At 57.0% G+C, this 15,885-nt stretch overlaps 7 protein-coding genes across 7 annotated transcripts; 4 read left to right on the forward strand and 3 right to left on the reverse strand.

Moving 5' to 3' along the window:
* Positions 1 to 46: 46 nt before the first annotated feature.
* Positions 47 to 2,220, forward strand: F5144DRAFT_530141 (nucleoside transporter-domain-containing protein). Its single transcript, XM_066786915.1, has 2 exons — positions 47 to 539; positions 594 to 2,220. Exons 1-2 carry the CDS (start codon positions 364 to 366, stop codon positions 1,864 to 1,866), a joined length of 1,449 nt encoding a protein of 482 aa, XP_066644779.1. The 5' UTR covers positions 47 to 363; the 3' UTR covers positions 1,867 to 2,220.
* F5144DRAFT_611229 (inositol pentakisphosphate 2-kinase-like protein) lies at positions 1,775 to 3,826 on the reverse strand. The gene is made up of 3 exons (XM_066791687.1): positions 3,359 to 3,826; positions 3,040 to 3,300; positions 1,775 to 2,946 (listed from the first exon to the last, which is right to left on the reverse strand). Exons 1-3 carry the CDS (start codon positions 3,504 to 3,506, stop codon positions 2,156 to 2,158), a joined length of 1,200 nt encoding a protein of 399 aa, XP_066644780.1. The 5' UTR covers positions 3,507 to 3,826; the 3' UTR covers positions 1,775 to 2,155.
* Positions 3,827 to 4,793: 967 nt separating this feature from the next.
* On the forward strand, positions 4,794 to 7,506 carry F5144DRAFT_182021 (mitochondrial distribution and morphology protein 34). Its single transcript, XM_066782730.1, has 2 exons — positions 4,794 to 5,313; positions 5,769 to 7,506. The coding sequence occupies exons 1-2, from the start codon at positions 5,047 to 5,049 to the stop codon at positions 7,113 to 7,115; spliced, it is 1,614 nt and encodes a 537-aa protein (XP_066644781.1). The 5' UTR covers positions 4,794 to 5,046; the 3' UTR covers positions 7,116 to 7,506.
* Positions 7,507 to 7,538: 32 nt separating this feature from the next.
* On the reverse strand, positions 7,539 to 8,965 carry F5144DRAFT_182024 (yeats family-domain-containing protein). Its single transcript, XM_066782731.1, has 2 exons — positions 8,566 to 8,965; positions 7,539 to 8,484 (listed from the first exon to the last, which is right to left on the reverse strand). Exons 1-2 carry the CDS (start codon positions 8,798 to 8,800, stop codon positions 7,898 to 7,900), a joined length of 822 nt encoding a protein of 273 aa, XP_066644782.1. The 5' UTR covers positions 8,801 to 8,965; the 3' UTR covers positions 7,539 to 7,897.
* Positions 8,966 to 8,980: 15 nt separating this feature from the next.
* On the forward strand, positions 8,981 to 10,277 carry F5144DRAFT_628533 (uncharacterized protein). Its single transcript, XM_066792339.1, has 2 exons — positions 8,981 to 9,337; positions 9,405 to 10,277. The coding sequence occupies exons 1-2, from the start codon at positions 9,234 to 9,236 to the stop codon at positions 10,198 to 10,200; spliced, it is 900 nt and encodes a 299-aa protein (XP_066644783.1). The 5' UTR covers positions 8,981 to 9,233; the 3' UTR covers positions 10,201 to 10,277.
* Position 10,278: 1 nt separating this feature from the next.
* F5144DRAFT_567692 (SYF2 splicing factor-domain-containing protein) lies at positions 10,279 to 11,301 on the reverse strand. The gene has a single exon (XM_066788607.1). The coding sequence runs from the start codon at positions 11,163 to 11,165 to the stop codon at positions 10,338 to 10,340; it is 828 nt and encodes a 275-aa protein (XP_066644784.1). The 5' UTR covers positions 11,166 to 11,301; the 3' UTR covers positions 10,279 to 10,337.
* A 387-nt stretch (positions 11,302 to 11,688) lies between these two features.
* On the forward strand, positions 11,689 to 15,231 carry F5144DRAFT_645748 (armadillo-type protein; the record flags this gene model as incomplete). Its single annotated transcript, XM_066792878.1, has 2 exons — positions 11,689 to 11,736; positions 11,815 to 15,231. 2 exons carry the CDS (start codon positions 11,689 to 11,691, stop codon positions 15,130 to 15,132), a joined length of 3,366 nt encoding a protein of 1,121 aa, XP_066644785.1. The 3' UTR covers positions 15,133 to 15,231.
* Between the last annotated feature and the right edge of the window lie 654 nt (positions 15,232 to 15,885).

The raw sequence follows: 15,885 nt of genomic DNA on the forward strand, positions 1-15,885 counted from the left end.
CAGCCGCTTATCGTGGCGTTGCCCGTCGCCTTGTGACCACGAACCTGAGACCAACAACCACGACCTCCCACATGACAACTCGCCGACTCTAGTTTGGGTTTCTATGTCGACAAGCGATGAAGGGCTGGGAAATTGGGTAGCCATCATTCTTACCGAGGCGACGAAGACTCCCTGGCAGTCACCACCCGCCCTCGCCCAGTCTCGCCCAGCCTTGCCCCGACACAGGCCAGCCTCGATAACGGAAGCGAAGGACCTCCTTTGTGCGACGAACAGCGGTCGGAACAAGTCACAGCGGACACGGCGGATACGGCGGGCATAGCGGACGACATTACTTATCGCTTCGCATACCGGACGGAGGGTATTATGGACCGCATTAAGGCCTTCTTCGCGCCGCCCAAGGCTAGCGCCGAGGAGTATGAGCCGCTGGCGGACGATGACTCGGGGACGCTGGAGGGGTCCATATACGAGGAAGGGACACCGTTTTCATGGATTGAATACTCCATATTCGCCTTGATTGGTGTCGCCATGTTGTGGGCGTGGTATGTTCCTCTCTGGCCACATTGACCTACCATCCGCTAATATCGTCTGAACAGGAACATGTTCCTCGCAGCTGCCCCCTACTTCCAAACCCGCTTCCAGTCCGACCCCTGGATCTATGCCAACTCGCAGTCGGCCATCATTTCGACATCCACCATCATTAACTTAGTGGCTATGATGGCCCTGACAAGAATCCAGTCTTCGGCAAACTACCCCCTCCGCATCAACATAGCCCTCCTCATGAACGTGGCCGTGTTCGCCATGCTGACCATCTCCACCACCTCGGCTTTTCTCGACGCCTCTCCGAAGCTCTATCTGGCCTTCCTCCTCCTCATGGTCGCCCTCACCGCCTCGGCGGCTGGCCTGATGCAGAACGGCGCCTTCTCCTTCGTCGCCAGCTTCGGCCGACCGGAATACACACAAGCCATCATGGTCGGCCAGGGCATCGCCGGCATCCTCCCGCCCCTGACCCAAATGTTCTCCTACCTCGCCTTTGCCGACCCGTCCCCCGGGATCCCCCCTCCCGGCCAACCCAGCAGCGAATCCAATTCCTCCTCCCCACCACAAAACGACGAAGGTGCCACCTCCGCCTTCATCTACTTCCTCACCGCGGTCCTCATCTCCGCCCTCACCTTCGCAGCCTTCATCCCGCTCGTCCGCCGACACAGCCGCCTCGTCTCCCGCCGCCGCGGCAGTTTGGGTCCCTCCCCCGGAACCGACCTCTCCCAATCCACCGCCACGCTCCACTCAACCACCTCCGCCTCAGAACCCACCGCCCCAACCCGCCGCCACATCCCCCTCACCACCCTCTTCCTCAAACTCCGCTGGCTCGCCGCCGCCGTGGCCATGTGTTTCGTCGTGGCCATGTTCTTCCCCGTCTTCACCGCCAAGATCCTCTCCGTGCACGACAGCCCCGCCGGCGGCGGCCTGTTCAGCCCCGGCGCCTTCATCCCGCTGGGCTTCTTCTTCTGGAACCTGGGCGACCTGGCCGGGCGGGTGTCCGCCGTGCTGCCGCCGTTCGCCTGGCTGCGCGCGCGGCCGCGCGTGTTGTTTGTCGTGGGCCTGGCGCGCTGGGGGTTCTTGCCGCTGTATTTGTTGTGTAATCTGCATGGGCGGGGCGCGGTGGTGGAGAGTGATTTGTTTTATTTGGGCGTGGTGCAGTTCCCGTTTGGGCTGACGAATGGCTGGCTGGGGTCGAGTGCCATGATGGCGGCGGGGGAGTGGGTGGGGGAGGATGAGAGGGAGGCGGCGGGCGGGTTTATGGGGATGTGTCTTGTGGGTGGTTTGGCGTTGGGGAGTGTGTTGAGCTTTACGGCGGCGGGTGTGTAGGAGTGAGAGGATGTGAGTGAGAGGAGGTGCGATGGGTTTGGGTGAGCTATTGATGGGAGTGAGCTGTGGATCAGATGTGGGTTAATTCTTTTTGGTTACGGCGTTTGAACATGGGATATGGAACATGGGGATCTTCTTTGCATATGGCTTTCTTTAGCGTGGTAGATCTGCATAGACAGACTTGACGATATAATATTCGCATTTGACACCGATTACCTATTAGACCCATTTGTTTACTCTCCCTTCCCCAACAGCTTACCTCACTCACATTATCATCCCACCTCAAAATTCAGACCTTCTTCGTCTCCTCCTCCAGCAAACAATCCGTCCCCACCCCTCCCACTTCCCTCCCCTCATAATACCCGCCCTCCACCAGCCGCCTCTCCATCTCCCGCCAATACCCCCTCTTCGCCTCCCAATTCTTCCGGTCCAGATCCGCCAGCTTGGCCTCCACCGGCCGCCCCGCCTCCGCCGGCACCCGCACGAAGCACGCACAGTCGCGCAGCGTCATGGCCAGCGCCAGCTGCTCCGGGTCGGCAGTGCCTTCGTCTTCTTCCTCACCGTCGCGAGCCGCGGCTAGTTGGGCCGCGCGCAGGCGGGGGAGGAGGGTATTGGTCTGCAGCCAGGTCGCCAGGCGCGCGTGTTGCGCGGCCTGCGCGGTATCGGGCGACACGGGATGCGAGGGAGGGGTTGCGGTGGTTGTGGAGGTTGTGCTAGTGGTGGTGCTAGTGGTGGTGGTCGTGGAGGGGCACGTGGAGGGGCATGTGGAGGGGCCGATGGAGGGGCAGAAAGAGGGGCAGAATGATGAGGGGGGCGGGGTGAGGGTGGAGAAGTGGGCGGTGACGTGGGTGAGGGCGGTGGGGGAGGTGGTGCAGGCGAGGAGGTTCAGGGGGCAGAGGATGGAGGGGCTGGTTTCTTTTGGGCTCTGTTTCTGTTTTTGTTTCCTTGCCGTTCCTGGTTTGGTGTGCAGCCGGAGGGCTTCGCGCGCGCAGGTGCGGCAGCGTGTTGCGGATGCGGGGGCATGGTGTGATTGGGCGAGCCACTTGGGCTTGAATTCGAAAGTGAGGTCGCTGGTGTGGCCTAGATTGTGGGTTGTGTGTGAGTTGTGGTGGGCTGGCAGTTGTGGATATGCAGGTAGGGTAGCAGGGGCGGTGAAGGGCAAATCGTGCATACTCTGCCGCATGTCTTCCACGAGCATCCCGTGCTCGGCCACTGCAACTCTGCTTCCTTTGAAGTCGGCCCTTCGGGCTTCCTCTTTTAGTTCCAGGGCAGCATTCAGGCATGAAACCACCCCTTCGCCCCCGAGTTTGACGAGACGCTGTTGGACTAGGTCTTCGGGCTCAAACAGCGGCCTCACCACCGTTTCCCAGTACTCCTGGAGCTCTACATAGCTGTGCGCCTTTGTCCCTGCCTTTGGGACCCGTAGGAGATATCCTAAGATCAAAAAGATATGAGAGGGTTTGTTTGATGTCGAGAAGCACAGCTGTCTCACCTTGGAAAATGCTGCTTTGTTCATCTCCGGGCTGTACAACAACCTGAAAGACAGCGTTTGCTGCTCCTTCGCCGATGAAGTTGATCTCATAGTTGCCGGCTGCTAAAAATGACAGCACCGGCATGCATGATGTGTTTGCGGATGTCATTATTGGTTAATTGTGAGAAATGAGGCACTTTCCGAGGATGAAAGTGACGACAGTAACGCTCGGATTGGTCGATCCACTTTAATCGATTGCAGGGTTTTCGGGCAGCCCTGTCCAAAGGTTGCAGGAACACCTCGCCTCGCCATAAGATCGAGGAAAAAGAAACACTGAATCGGATAGTTAAGCAAAACTAAATTGAGCAACGAAGAAGACTGAATCAAGTAAGATAAAAAGCAACTGAGTAACTCAATTAGTTGCGGGACGAAGTATCACCTCAGAGCGTCCTTCTTCCCATGTTTGAGCAGGGTTCAAGCATGGGATCTTGCAGGCACGGTTGATTCGTCTGAAGTTCTGCACTAACACCCGAAGTGTTTCTGCCCAAGCTACGAAGACCTTGGCTGGTGGCTGGATCCGCATTCGATCACTAACTGCATGCAGTAGAGGTTGTCGGCTCTGCACAAACTCAGCCACGCTCGGTTTTAAGAGTGGACATTAGGTATGAGTTAATAACTAGGTATTGAGATATTTTTTGCTGGTGAAATTGGCAGTTTCGACACCGCCGGCCGGCCAAAAGCCCTTCACTCACCGCCGTCGTAGTGGCTCAGTCGCGTGCAGATATGATGGCGGAAGTACATGCAGGACCGTGCTCAGCTGGGGCGTCAAATACCAATCATGTGGGAGTCTGTTTGAGGAGGGTAGTGTAGCCAGGCGGGATGGTCGCGTGCAGGGGTACCTGAGGGGAGCTGTCAGGTCGGGTCGTGTGGACCTCGGGACGGGAAAGCGGGCTTGTCGGACCCACGGTGTGACGAGATAGCCGGGAATCTGGACGCAAAGTCTGAGGTGGCACGGTGGATCATTTTTTTCCTCCCCAGGGCTGTTTGCCCTTGTTCGTATGTCCGCAGTATGTACGCTGTACATATGCACTGAGTCGGAAGCCCTGGTCGTTTCAGCAAGGGAGGCTGGTTCTAAAACACGACCAGTTGTCACAAAGGCCTAGGGCGTTCCGAATGCATAGCAGCCCGAGTCTGTTTGCATGATGACCTGTAATTTAAGAAAACAGGTACGGTAACGTTGGCAGACCCCTTGACCCGGGGGAAGGCACGCGCGAACCAGAGACAAACCAGGGTCAACCCACTGCCGGGAGAAGCTCGTGCGTCAGAAGGCCCACACGCCACTCGGATGCGCCGCAAGAGCCAAAAATTTCACTCAAAGACCAACTGCTCCCCGGCACCATCAGATACCTGGTAGCGTCAATCCATCCCTCCCTTCCTCCGATCTCGAATTCCCTCGAAACGAAACACACAACATTCATTTCGCACCTAGCTGCATTTCCTGTACCAGCTGCATCGTCATAACACACTTGCATTGCCCGACAACCACCCGCCGAGACAGCTTCGAATTATTCGCGACTTTTACGATTGCACCCCCACAAATTGCATCGACCCGATTGTACCCGAAAATACCGCCCTCGTCCGCAAAGCCGGCCTCGTCGGGTCCAACACTTTTGGCTGCGATGCATCGTTAGCACGAAAGCCAGTTCAACATGGCCTTCAACTTCAACTGGTCGCCTCTGACGGCTGACGCGGGCTTCTATAAGCGCGCCCGGGACCTCCTGACGACGGCACTCAACAAGTCTCCGAAGCCCCCCATCATCGTCGATGATATTATCGTGACCGAGTTCAACCTCGGCTCCGTGCCGCCGGATCTGGAGATTCTCGAGATCGGCGACCTGGCCGAGGACCGTTTCCGGGGCATATTCAAGATGTGCTATTCGGGGGATGCGTTCTTGACGCTCAAGACAAGAGTTCAGGTAGGCCGATATTCATATTCCCTTGGACGTCCATGAGGGGCATTGCGCTTGGGCCCCTTTATCCTTGAGAGTTGCACCATGTCCGTGCATGCTTTTCGCCGCCCCTCAAGCTCGGACGCTTCGGTCGGGTCAATTGGAGGTTAGGGAGAGCTCCAAAGCTGCTGGTCGCTGCGCGGTCACTGCGCTAGTCGCAGTGGTGGGCAAGTGCTCACCATGACACTCTCTCCAAGCTCCTCGTCCAGCCCTATAAACTGAAGGACCCGACTTCAGCCGCGTCCCCTTGCCCCTTGCAGATTCTGGAAGCAAACAGGCGTGGAAAACTCCAGCAAAATGCTTGGCGCATTAAAGCTCAATTTATCGCGTATTCCCGGACAGGGATTCGCGGTCGCGCCCGGATCAAGGCAACGCTAAACCTCAATTAGAGGATAACATGGCTAATATATCAACAATCATAGGCAAATCCGCTAAACACATGCCTTTCGGCCAAGCCAGACTTCACATCCCCACAACCGCTAGCGGCGGCATCGAGTCTCACGATACCCCTGCAGATCACGTTATCCGAGTTCAAGCTCTCGGCGTTCATCATCCTCGTCTTCTCCAAACAAAAGGGGTTAACGATAGTCTTTCGCAATGACCCCCTCGAGTCCCTCAAGGTCTCGTCGACCTTCGACTCGATCCAGTTCGTCCGCGACTACCTCCAGAGGACGATCGAGGGCAAGCTGCGGGACTTGTTCATGGATGAGCTACCTGCCATCATCCACCGGCTGTCACTACAGCTTTGGTGTCCGGACCAGATCGCGAAGGAGGACGAGGAACCGAAGGAGGCTGACGAGCACGGCGTGAACCCATTAGCGACGCCGCCTCTCGACGCCGTGGACTTGCATGGGCACCTCCTCGATCCTGCTGCGATATCGGAATTATCCCTTGATGGGGGACCGGAGGCGCAACTTCTTTTCTCGCAAAAGACCTTGCTACGACTGTCCGATATCACAAATTCCCAGGTGACGTCGTCATTGGACACCTCGGAAACGAAAGACGTTCTCTTCCGGGCTTGGGCCGGGCCGGACAAGGTTGATCTGACGAACACTACGCCGCTAGCAACGCCGAGCTTGGCCAGGTCATATTCCTACACCAGCCCCCATACCTACACCTTCTCGGACAACGGCAGCCAAGACCAGGGCGCGCTCCCGTCCCGCCCTTCACTTGTACATCTCAACTCAGCAACCGCAGGCTTATCACTCGGGTCCGGCCGACACAGCAAGGCTGGCCGGAAGAAGAAAACGCGCGTAGTCAATCTGCGCCGCAAGGCTGAAACCGAAGTCAATAGCGAAGATGGAGAGGACACGGCGGAAACCGACTCTATTGAACCTCCTATGTCGGAACCTATCATGTCTCATCCGATCCTAGAGGACTCTGACGAGGAGCTGGCGTCAAACAAAGTGCACTTTGGCAGATCGCTAGACCCCCAGCAACAGCCCCGGAGACCGTCCTTCAGGGCTCAGGCCCCCAACGCCCCCGAGGCCCCTCTTCCCTCGGTGGAAATTGGCAAAACCGCGGTGCCTCCCCCGCAATCCTCGGAGAAACAGGCTGCTAGGTTTCCTTCTCAGGAACCTTCTTTTGTCGACAGCAAAACTGGGCGACCGCGCCCCAGGTCGGACACGTCGTCCGTTATCTTGGAGCAGGCCTGGATCATGAAGATGGCGGGCGAGATCGCCCGCCGCGTCTACGACGAAAAGAATGGAAATCCCGCTTTTTGGGACGACCAGGACGACACCCCGCCGCCTGCATATGAGGCGAGGTAATTACTATCATTGTGACTAATGTGTTACCCTTCTTTTCCTTTGTTCTTTTCCAACTTTATTTTTGGGCGTGGGGATCATACCTGGCGTTTCGTGCGACCGACATACCACGTTAGTTAATGTCTTATTGGTTGCCAGGAGTTTGGGGTATGTTGGTCAACAAAAAAAAAATTGGGAAGGTTGCCTTGAGATTGGTTTTGGGGCACTGGAGATATCCTGGTTGGGGAAAAGGATTTCGGTTTCCACCGGTATTGGAGTGGGAACGCGTAGGGGTGCCAGAAGGCTATCCTCGGTTGATCATCAAACTCTTTACTGGCTGCGCTTTTTCTTTTGTCTTTGGGTCGTGGTTAGACGGTCGTTACGACCAGGCTGTATACCACTGTCGAATACGTGTGCGAAACACACCGGGCTTATCAGGCGGATGTCGATCCGGCTCGGTTAAGAAGTCCCTGCTGGGATAGCAGGTCTATGGACGGGAGACTTCTTAGAAACTCCCAACTCTAAGATAAGAATCAATCAGAGTGAATATTCTATCTAACTCTTGCCGTCGTTAATGTTTGTGTTGGTCATCAACTGCATTTTCCCAAACCACACTCCTAGAATTCAGGCAATCTCCAGATCTAACCCAAAAATCAAAACGCCTCACGCCTTCCTACCGGCCAACTTGACGAAATCAGCGAAATATGTGCGCCGCCCGATGGTTTGATCCCCATTCCCGCCGCCGCTATAAATCACAGTTCTCCCCTCCCACAAGAACCATGGATAGATAGACCCGAGCCCCCAGGCTACTTCCCGCTCTCCGCCTTGAGCTCCTTCAACCGCTTCTCCTTCCCCGCAACCTCCTCCTTCGTCTTAGTCATCAGCTCCTCCACCTTCACCAGCGCCTCCTGCAACTTCTTGATCTCCACCTGCTCCGTCTCCCGACTAAACGGCTGACCGGGGCGATTCGCCAGCGGAATCATCGCGCTCCTCTCCAGCACCCCGCCCTCCGACCGCACCATCTTGACCGCCTGCTCCTTCTCCTTGCTCTTCCCACCACCACCGCCCTTCGACCCCCCCTTATTCCCCCCACCACCCCCACCACCCGCATGGGACGCGGGCATGGCCCCGGACGTGAGGATCTCGTAGAAGGGCTCGTACGGCTCGTTGAACAGCTGCTCCTCGTACGCCCACGAGATCACCTGCCCGCCGTTGAGCCGCATGGTTTCTTTTTCTTCTTCGGTCCGTCCGTAGGGGTGCAGTCGCAGGTGGTGGTAGAGGGTTTGGGGCTTCTCGGCGGACTCGGCGACGTAGTAGAGCTTGATGGCGATCTCGAACTCGCCCCAGCCGGTTTCGCTGAGCGTGAAGGGTTGGGACTTTTCGCCTTCGATCACTGTTTGTTGGGGGGAGGGGGGTTAGTATGGTTGGGTTGGGGAGGGGGGAAGGGAAGGAGGGGGGGGGGGGCAGGACTGACTTCGCACGTGGTTGGGGATGGATTCATGGAGTTTGAATTGTACGCGGCGCAGCCAGTAGGTGATGTCGACATCGTCGATGCCTTTGACGAAGACGGTCCAGGAGTGGGTGTGGTCATCGGGGACGCCGGGCGGTTTGGGGTTGGTCTTTTCGTCGAATGGTTTGGCCGTCGTGCCGTAGACGAAGGGGCGGTATATCTGCACCCCCTTGACCCGTTTTCCTGTTGTTGGCGCCATGGTGCCGTCTGTGAGGGGTTGCTGCTGTTCACTCCCGCGGTCGCGTGAAATCGGGAAGAGACACGACGGAAAGTCTGGCGGGTCAGCCTTGATTGCGGGGCAACTTTTCGCTTCTGGGCCCGCTAATGGGGTCTGTGTCACCCATGCATCTGGAACCCTTGTAGCTCAAGCATGGCATGACATGACCGAAGCTTCCCGAGATTCTTCCTGGAGCTTTAGAGGGAAGGCCAGCTTCAACAACAACCCTGCCTGCCTTCGAGTTTCACGCCGTTTGTGAATCCGGAGGATATTCTGGGCTCTGGGAACTCTAATTGGGATTATTTTGAAGTTTTCCTCCCAAAACCAACGACTTAAACACCTCCTTCAAGCAAGCCTCAAACTCACATGCGTCACTGAGCTCATGAGCACACACGCATCATAAAACAACCCCGCAATGTCAGCCACAAAACGAATCGTCGTCTTCGGCGGCAACGGCTTTCTCGGCTCACGGATCTGCCGTGCAGCCGTCGCCCGCAACTGGGACGTCACATCAGTCAGGTAGGTCCCTACCCAGATACATCCCCCCAAGTACACCTCCCTAACCACACCCCCCCACCACACACAGCCGCTCCGGCCGCCCCAACTGGCTCGCCATCACCTCCTCCTCCGCCGCCCCCAGCTGGTCGCACTCGGTGACCTGGGAACGCGGCGACATCTTCCGGCCGGCACAATGGACCTCCCTGCTGCACGGCGCCGACTATGTCGTGCACAGCCTCGGGATCCTGCTCGAGGCCGACTACAAGGGCGTCATCTCGGGCCAGGAATCGCCCCTCTCCGGCCTGAGGCGGGCGTTTGGCCCTGCGCCGGGGGCGGCGAATGAGCCGGCGAATCCGTTGGAGAGGGTTAGGAGGTTTGAAAAGGAGGAGGGGGGGAGGAAAGGGGAGGGGGAAAGGGGGGCGCCGCAGTTGACGTATGAGATGATGAATCGGGATAGCACGATTTTGTTGGCCAAGGAGGCGGCTAAGGCTGGGGTTGGGGCGTTTGGGTTTGTGTCGGCGGCTGCGGGGGCGCCGGTGCTGCCGGCAAGGTATTTGAGTACGAAGAGGGAGGCTGAGGCGGTGGTGGAGAGGGAGTTCCCCCAGATGAGGGGGGTGTTTTTTAGGCCGCCGTTTATGTACGACAAGTCGCGGGGGGTTACGATGGGAGTGGCGGCGATGGCGACGGCGGGGTCCGTGTTTAATGACCTGACTAAGGGGGCTGCGGGTGGATTCCTTGGGAGTATGGTGATGAAGCCGTTGAAGGCGGACACAGTCGCGGATGCTGTAGTGGAGGCGTTGGCGGATGAGAGCGTCAAGGGGCCCGTGGAGGTGCCGCAGCTGGAGCAGTTGGCGGAGAAAGCGTGGAGGAAAACGATGCTTTAAGGGAGGGGGAGGGATGTGCTCATCAGTGTATTATCACCATATGCCACTCCTGTGGAAGTAGACTGTACAACATTCAAATCCAACCCAAACGCCGTTCGCTGCCATGACCCTAAATAAACAACCCGTGCCATCTCCCTCTACACCATGGTTCCCCGTTCGAAGCTCTCCCTAATTTCGGCGGTGTACTTGTTATAGAACCGCGCCAGCTTCTGGTTGAACTGCTTGTTCTTCTCGTTGATGTATGTGACGTCCCCTCCATCTTCGCCATTCTTGGCCATCCGCTCTTTCCTCTTCTTGAGCGACGCCTCCTCGGCCTTGCGCAAGTCGGCCACCAGACGATCCACGGCTGCCTTTTCCGGCTTGTGTTGAGCAAACGCGGTCGAGTCGGCGGTGCTGAAGAAAGTCCCATCCTTGTCGACGGCGATCATCTCCCCGTCATCCGTCTCAACGATGTCCAGGGTCCCAGCGGCGGCGGCCTTCTCGATGGCGGCCATCTTTTCACGCGTGTACCGCTCCAGGTCCGGGTTGCCCATGTTGCGCAACTGTCGCTTGTAGGCCTTCTCACTCTCGCGCCCGTAATCCTTGAACGCCGTGTCGTCGCGGTGCGCGTTCTGCTTGCGCACCCGCTTGTCCCATCGCTCGCTCTCCTCCACCGTCCAATCCCACGCCCGCTTGCGCTCGAAGTCTCCCCCGGAATCCTCCACGTCGGCCTTTAGGAGTTTGTGTGAGGCGATGGCATGCTTTCGGTTGAGGGCAGTGAGTTGTGTCGGGTCGGTGGCTAATCGTTGGGATTCCTTGGTTGCCTCTTTGAGGTTCTGGTCGGACGACGCCTTCGCGCGTGCTTGGAGGGCACGGAAGCGGGCGAGGCGGTCTTGTGAGGTTGTGGCCGCGGGGGCCGGAGCGGGTGCTGGGGCTGGAGCTGTGGCCTCGGCCGCGGCGGGTTCAGGAGAGGGTGTGGTTGACATTTTCGTTGTTGAGGAATGGAGAAAGAACTGGGAGTGATAAAGACGACGTTCGTGGGGGTTGAATTGATGACTTGGTGAAAAGTGGGACTGGGCTAGGCCTGGGCTGCCTATAAGAGGCCAAGCCTGGCCGTGAAGGTGCCTGGGTGCTTAGGTGTATGTACACCGGACAAAAAAGTTAAAGATTAAACGAACATAAGGCCGAGCAGAGTACCTAAATCGAGAAAAATAAATAAATCGAGTAAATAACTTCATTAGGCTTTGGGGTAAGTTTCATTTCGTGTCTGTCATGGGCACATACATACAATACCTACCTAGGTACTGGAGAACGACCTTGAGACCCTCCATTGTGCATTTGAAACTTACAGTACGCGACATCCTTTGTTACCTACCTGACGAATGAAACCAAAACCACGAAAGCATCCGTTGAAACTAAGTTCGCCGTTGTCATCTAGAAACTGCATGTTTCCTACGTATTCGCACTCTTGCCTAAAAAGGGCAAGAAAGGTGCGCTCTCACCAAAACCATGGCGACGGATTCCCCCCCAAATCGCCGAACCGAGTTCTTCCAGCAAGTATGCCACTACCCATCACTATGCCACCACTCACCCTTCGTTTAATTGTTTATTTTGGTTGCTAACCTTCTGCTGTAGCTAAAAAGTGTCTGCATCCCTCTTAGCCGATTTGCACTCGGCCCAAAAGGCCAAGCTGTCGACTCCAAGGAGGTCCTCAAGCTGCTAGAATCGCTCATCGGCCTCTGGACCACTCAAGCTGACAGTGATGCTTCCATCCTGGACGACAAACTCGCCGAATATGTCTTCTTCCCACTATCTCATCTCCTCCGGGACCGTGACCGGTATCCCATGCGGGTCATCGAAGCTGTCGTCCGGCTGCTTCGGCTGCTCATCCAATATGGCTGGAAAGCAAAGGCATCGCCGCAGCTTTTCCAACAACTCTTGGTCTTCCTCTCATTTATCGTCGGTGGTGTTCCAGACCAGCCGAAGCGAGATATGCCTGAGGAGACCATTGTCGAAGGTTTCCGCACGCTTACTACCCTCGTCCGCATTGCAAAACCGGCTCACATTGCGCCGCCAGCCGAGTCAGCAGCGAAAGGCAAAACTGTACCGGCCCTCAGTCACAGCCTCACGGTGATGCTAGATGGGGTCTCTGAGGGCTCCGTGTCCCTGGTTCAGCTCGAGGCGGCGCAATGTTTACAGGCCGTGTTTGCCACCATCAAGGACAATGCTGTCCTTGCGCAGTTCATCCCCGGCACAGTATCGGCCCTTACGAAAGTCTTGTCGCCACCACAGGCCAATCAAACCCAAAAGCGGGTACTACTCAAATGTTTGGAGATACTCCAACTGGTTCTCGTCGCCGTGCTCGGCGATATCAAAGTCAGATCGCTCCTCAGGGAGCTAGAGAAGTCAAGTACACCAGAAGGCGACACGACAGAGGAACCGCAAGACTTAACCTCCTCAGGGGATCTGACGGCTTCTTGGCTGAGAGCAACTGCATATCAGGTCAAGATCGCCTTGGCGGGTGTCCTTAAGCTTCGTTCAAACGAGTCCGAAGAGGTCCAATCTGCTCTTCATAGGCTGTGCATCAGTCTTCTCGACGAATGCCACGCTTCACTCGCTGACTGCCGGTCGATGTTCGTGGAAACCGCCATGATGCTGGAAGATCAAGATACACAATCACGCCTCGAAACCAGTCTCCAGGACCTTGCCAGCGTTTACGCGGAGCTCGGGGACAGCGTCAAATTAACACTATACAACTGGATCACCGGCCTGCCCCGTGTCATGCAGTCAAGCGATGAGCGGGTTAAGCAGTTGGGGATAAGGAGCATCCTCAGGGGTACCAGGTTGGCGGCCACGCTTCAAATGGACTCGTCGACTCTGGACGACGCCCTGGGGGATTCCCTTCGAGATAGCATTATCACCCTTATCAAAGGTTCGAAGCAGCCTAAAATCGTAGACGATGCTGGGACAGACATCACGGCAAATACCGCACTGGTGAGGCCTGGCAAGGAGCGGGCAACATACAACCCCGTCCTGCTCGACTCTGAAGGCCAGAAGACGACAAGAGCAGAAATCAACTCTTTGATATCCAAGATAGGCTCCTCAGTTCAGCAGGTGAAGATTGCGACGGCCATGTTAGGCCATGTTCGGGACTCCCAAGGTGTCGAGCAGATCGCTTCGTTTTGGCTCTCGTTTGAGCTATTGAAGGCAACGTACGCACAGTCCTCGGATCTTGATGATTTGTTTGATCTGTCCTCTCTTGGGGAATCACGGCATCAGGAAGAGGCCTTCCAGGAGCTCTACGACTTCTCCGCTTCGGTGTTATCCGCACACTCGGATTCCGTCGAGGCAGACTGGCGGCTTGAAGCCATTGCGCTGGAGGTAGCGGCATATGCTGCCTCCCGTCTGAAGACCGACTTCCAGCCAGAGCTCATCGACGTGCTCTACCCCGTCACAACATTCCTTGGCTCGCAAGTGCCGCAGCTTCGGAGGCACGCCATCACCACGTTGAACATTATTGCCGCCTCGTGCGGCTACGAGAGCGTCTCTGACTTGATCGTCGACAACGCGGACTACATGGTGAATTCCATATCCCTACGACTGAACACGTTTGATATCTCTCCTGCATCGACAAAAGTCCTCACCATGGTGGTCCGGCTGACTGGGCCGAGACTAATTCCTTTCCTGGACGACGTCGTTGCAGCAATCTTTGCAGCCCTCGACAACTACCACGGTTACCCCGTGTTCGTCGAGAGCCTATTCTCCGTCCTCACCGAGGTAGTAACCCAGGGCGTCAAATCTGACATGCTCCTCCTCGAAGACGCCAACACCAAAGCCATCGACCATCGAAAGCGGCCCCCTCGAACCCTAGGCGTCCCGGGCATTCTCGACACCCTCACGGCCCGCCTCGACCGCGCCGCACGGTCAGCTAAAGAAGGCCTAGAAGAAACTACCACCACCCTCCCCATGCACCCAAAACGCCCCTGGGGGCCCCCTAAAGACGCCAAATTCACAACCAACCCCCAAGAAGACGAAGCCACCGCCCTCCTCAACAAACTAGCCAACCCCGACCCCGACGACAACGAAGACGAATCCGCCCCCGCCCCCGACCCCGACCCCCCCACCAACCCCCCCACACCAACCTACACCCTCCTCACCCAAATCCTCACCCTCACCCAACACCACCTGACCTCCCCCACCCCCACCCTCCGCCTCTCCCTCCTCCACCTCATCACCACCGTCGCCCCGGCCCTCGGCCCCGACGAGACCGCCTTCCTGCCGCTGGTGCACGCCGTCTGGCCCGTGGTGCTCGCGCGCCTGCGCGATCCGGAGCCGTATGTGTGTGTCGCGGCGTGTGGTGCGCTGGCGGCGTTGTGTAGGGCGGCGGGGGATTTTTTGGGGGGGAGGTGGAGGGGGGAGTGGTGGGAGGGGGGGGGTGGGTTGAGGGGGTGGGTTGGGGGGGTTAAGGGGAGGGTTGAGGGGGGGAAGAGAGGGAGAGGGGGAGTGAAAAGGGGGGGTAGTGGTGGGTCGGGGCTGTTGATGGGAGGTGGAGGTATGGGTGGGAAGAAGGAGGGGATAATAGTCCCCGCGAGGGAGGGCGCGGCTGGGGATGGGACTAGGATGGTGGAGAGTTCGGGGCCGTCTGGGGGCGCGCTGGGGAGGTTTGCGCAAGCATCACAGGTGTGGGAGGCCGTGTTGGGGTTGCTGACGGCGGTTGTGGCGTTTGTGAGGGTCGAGGATGACATGTTTGATGATATCCTTGGGCTGGCCGTGGATGTGCTGCCGCAGTACCCTGAGTTGAGGGAGGCGCTGGAGACTATCAATGCAGATGCCGTTTGGTTGGCGTTGTATGAGCGCGGGATGGCTCAGACTAGGGAGGCACCCGTTGTGGAGGGGTTTGAGTTCCGGTTTGCGAGCATGGAGGGAATGGGAACGGTGCGGGTTGCGGTGTAGCTAACATCGATTGTGTAGGTGGTCGTGCAAGGGTAAATTAAACTACGCTTGTTTCATAGCACTGCAGGACCTACCTTGTTTCCGTTTTCCCTAGGCTTGTTATTGCTTGATACTGGAGTTAGTAGAACTTCGGTGTTCCGTGATCCGGGCAAAGACTTGTGACGGACGAGGAGCGGCGGGCTCTCCATCTTTTAAATACAGGGCGGACACGATATTGAAAATAAGACGGAACCGAAAAGTTGTCCCGTTCTCTTCCACTCATCGTCAGCTACAACATGAAGGACGGTATATCCGGGCATTTATATTTCCCTTTCCTGACGAGAATGGCCCTAGGATAAAAGTTGCCGAGGGAGAAATGAACACACACCACCCCCTTCTTCTTCACCTCGTATGAAGAATCAACTTGCGCGAACCTGACTCTACCTTCCGGTCTACGTGTTCGTAACCCGGATTTAAAGACTAGAGGAGCAAGATTCCTGCCCACCAGTGAGCGGAAACGTGTCCTCAGTGAGGATGAAACCTGTTCTTTCAGGGGCTGTTGGGGAGGTGATGTTGATCAAGATGCTTGGATATGTCCTGAACATATCGATGCTCTCGTAAGTGCATGTTGAAACGCGGCCTCTAATAAAGGCCAAATTAGTCAATCTCGAGTACTCCCACACTGTGGAGAGTCACAAGCCCCTTTTTCGAACCAACACTTGGTGTTCTGATTCCAGTTAGTTGATGGCAGGTTTTGGCATTGATTTGGTTGGT

This window comes from Chaetomium tenue (genome assembly GCF_020726465.1).
Source record: "Chaetomium tenue strain MPI-SDFR-AT-0079 chromosome Unknown F5144scaffold_3, whole genome shotgun sequence".
NCBI lineage: Eukaryota > Fungi > Ascomycota > Sordariomycetes > Sordariales > Chaetomiaceae > Chaetomium > Chaetomium tenue.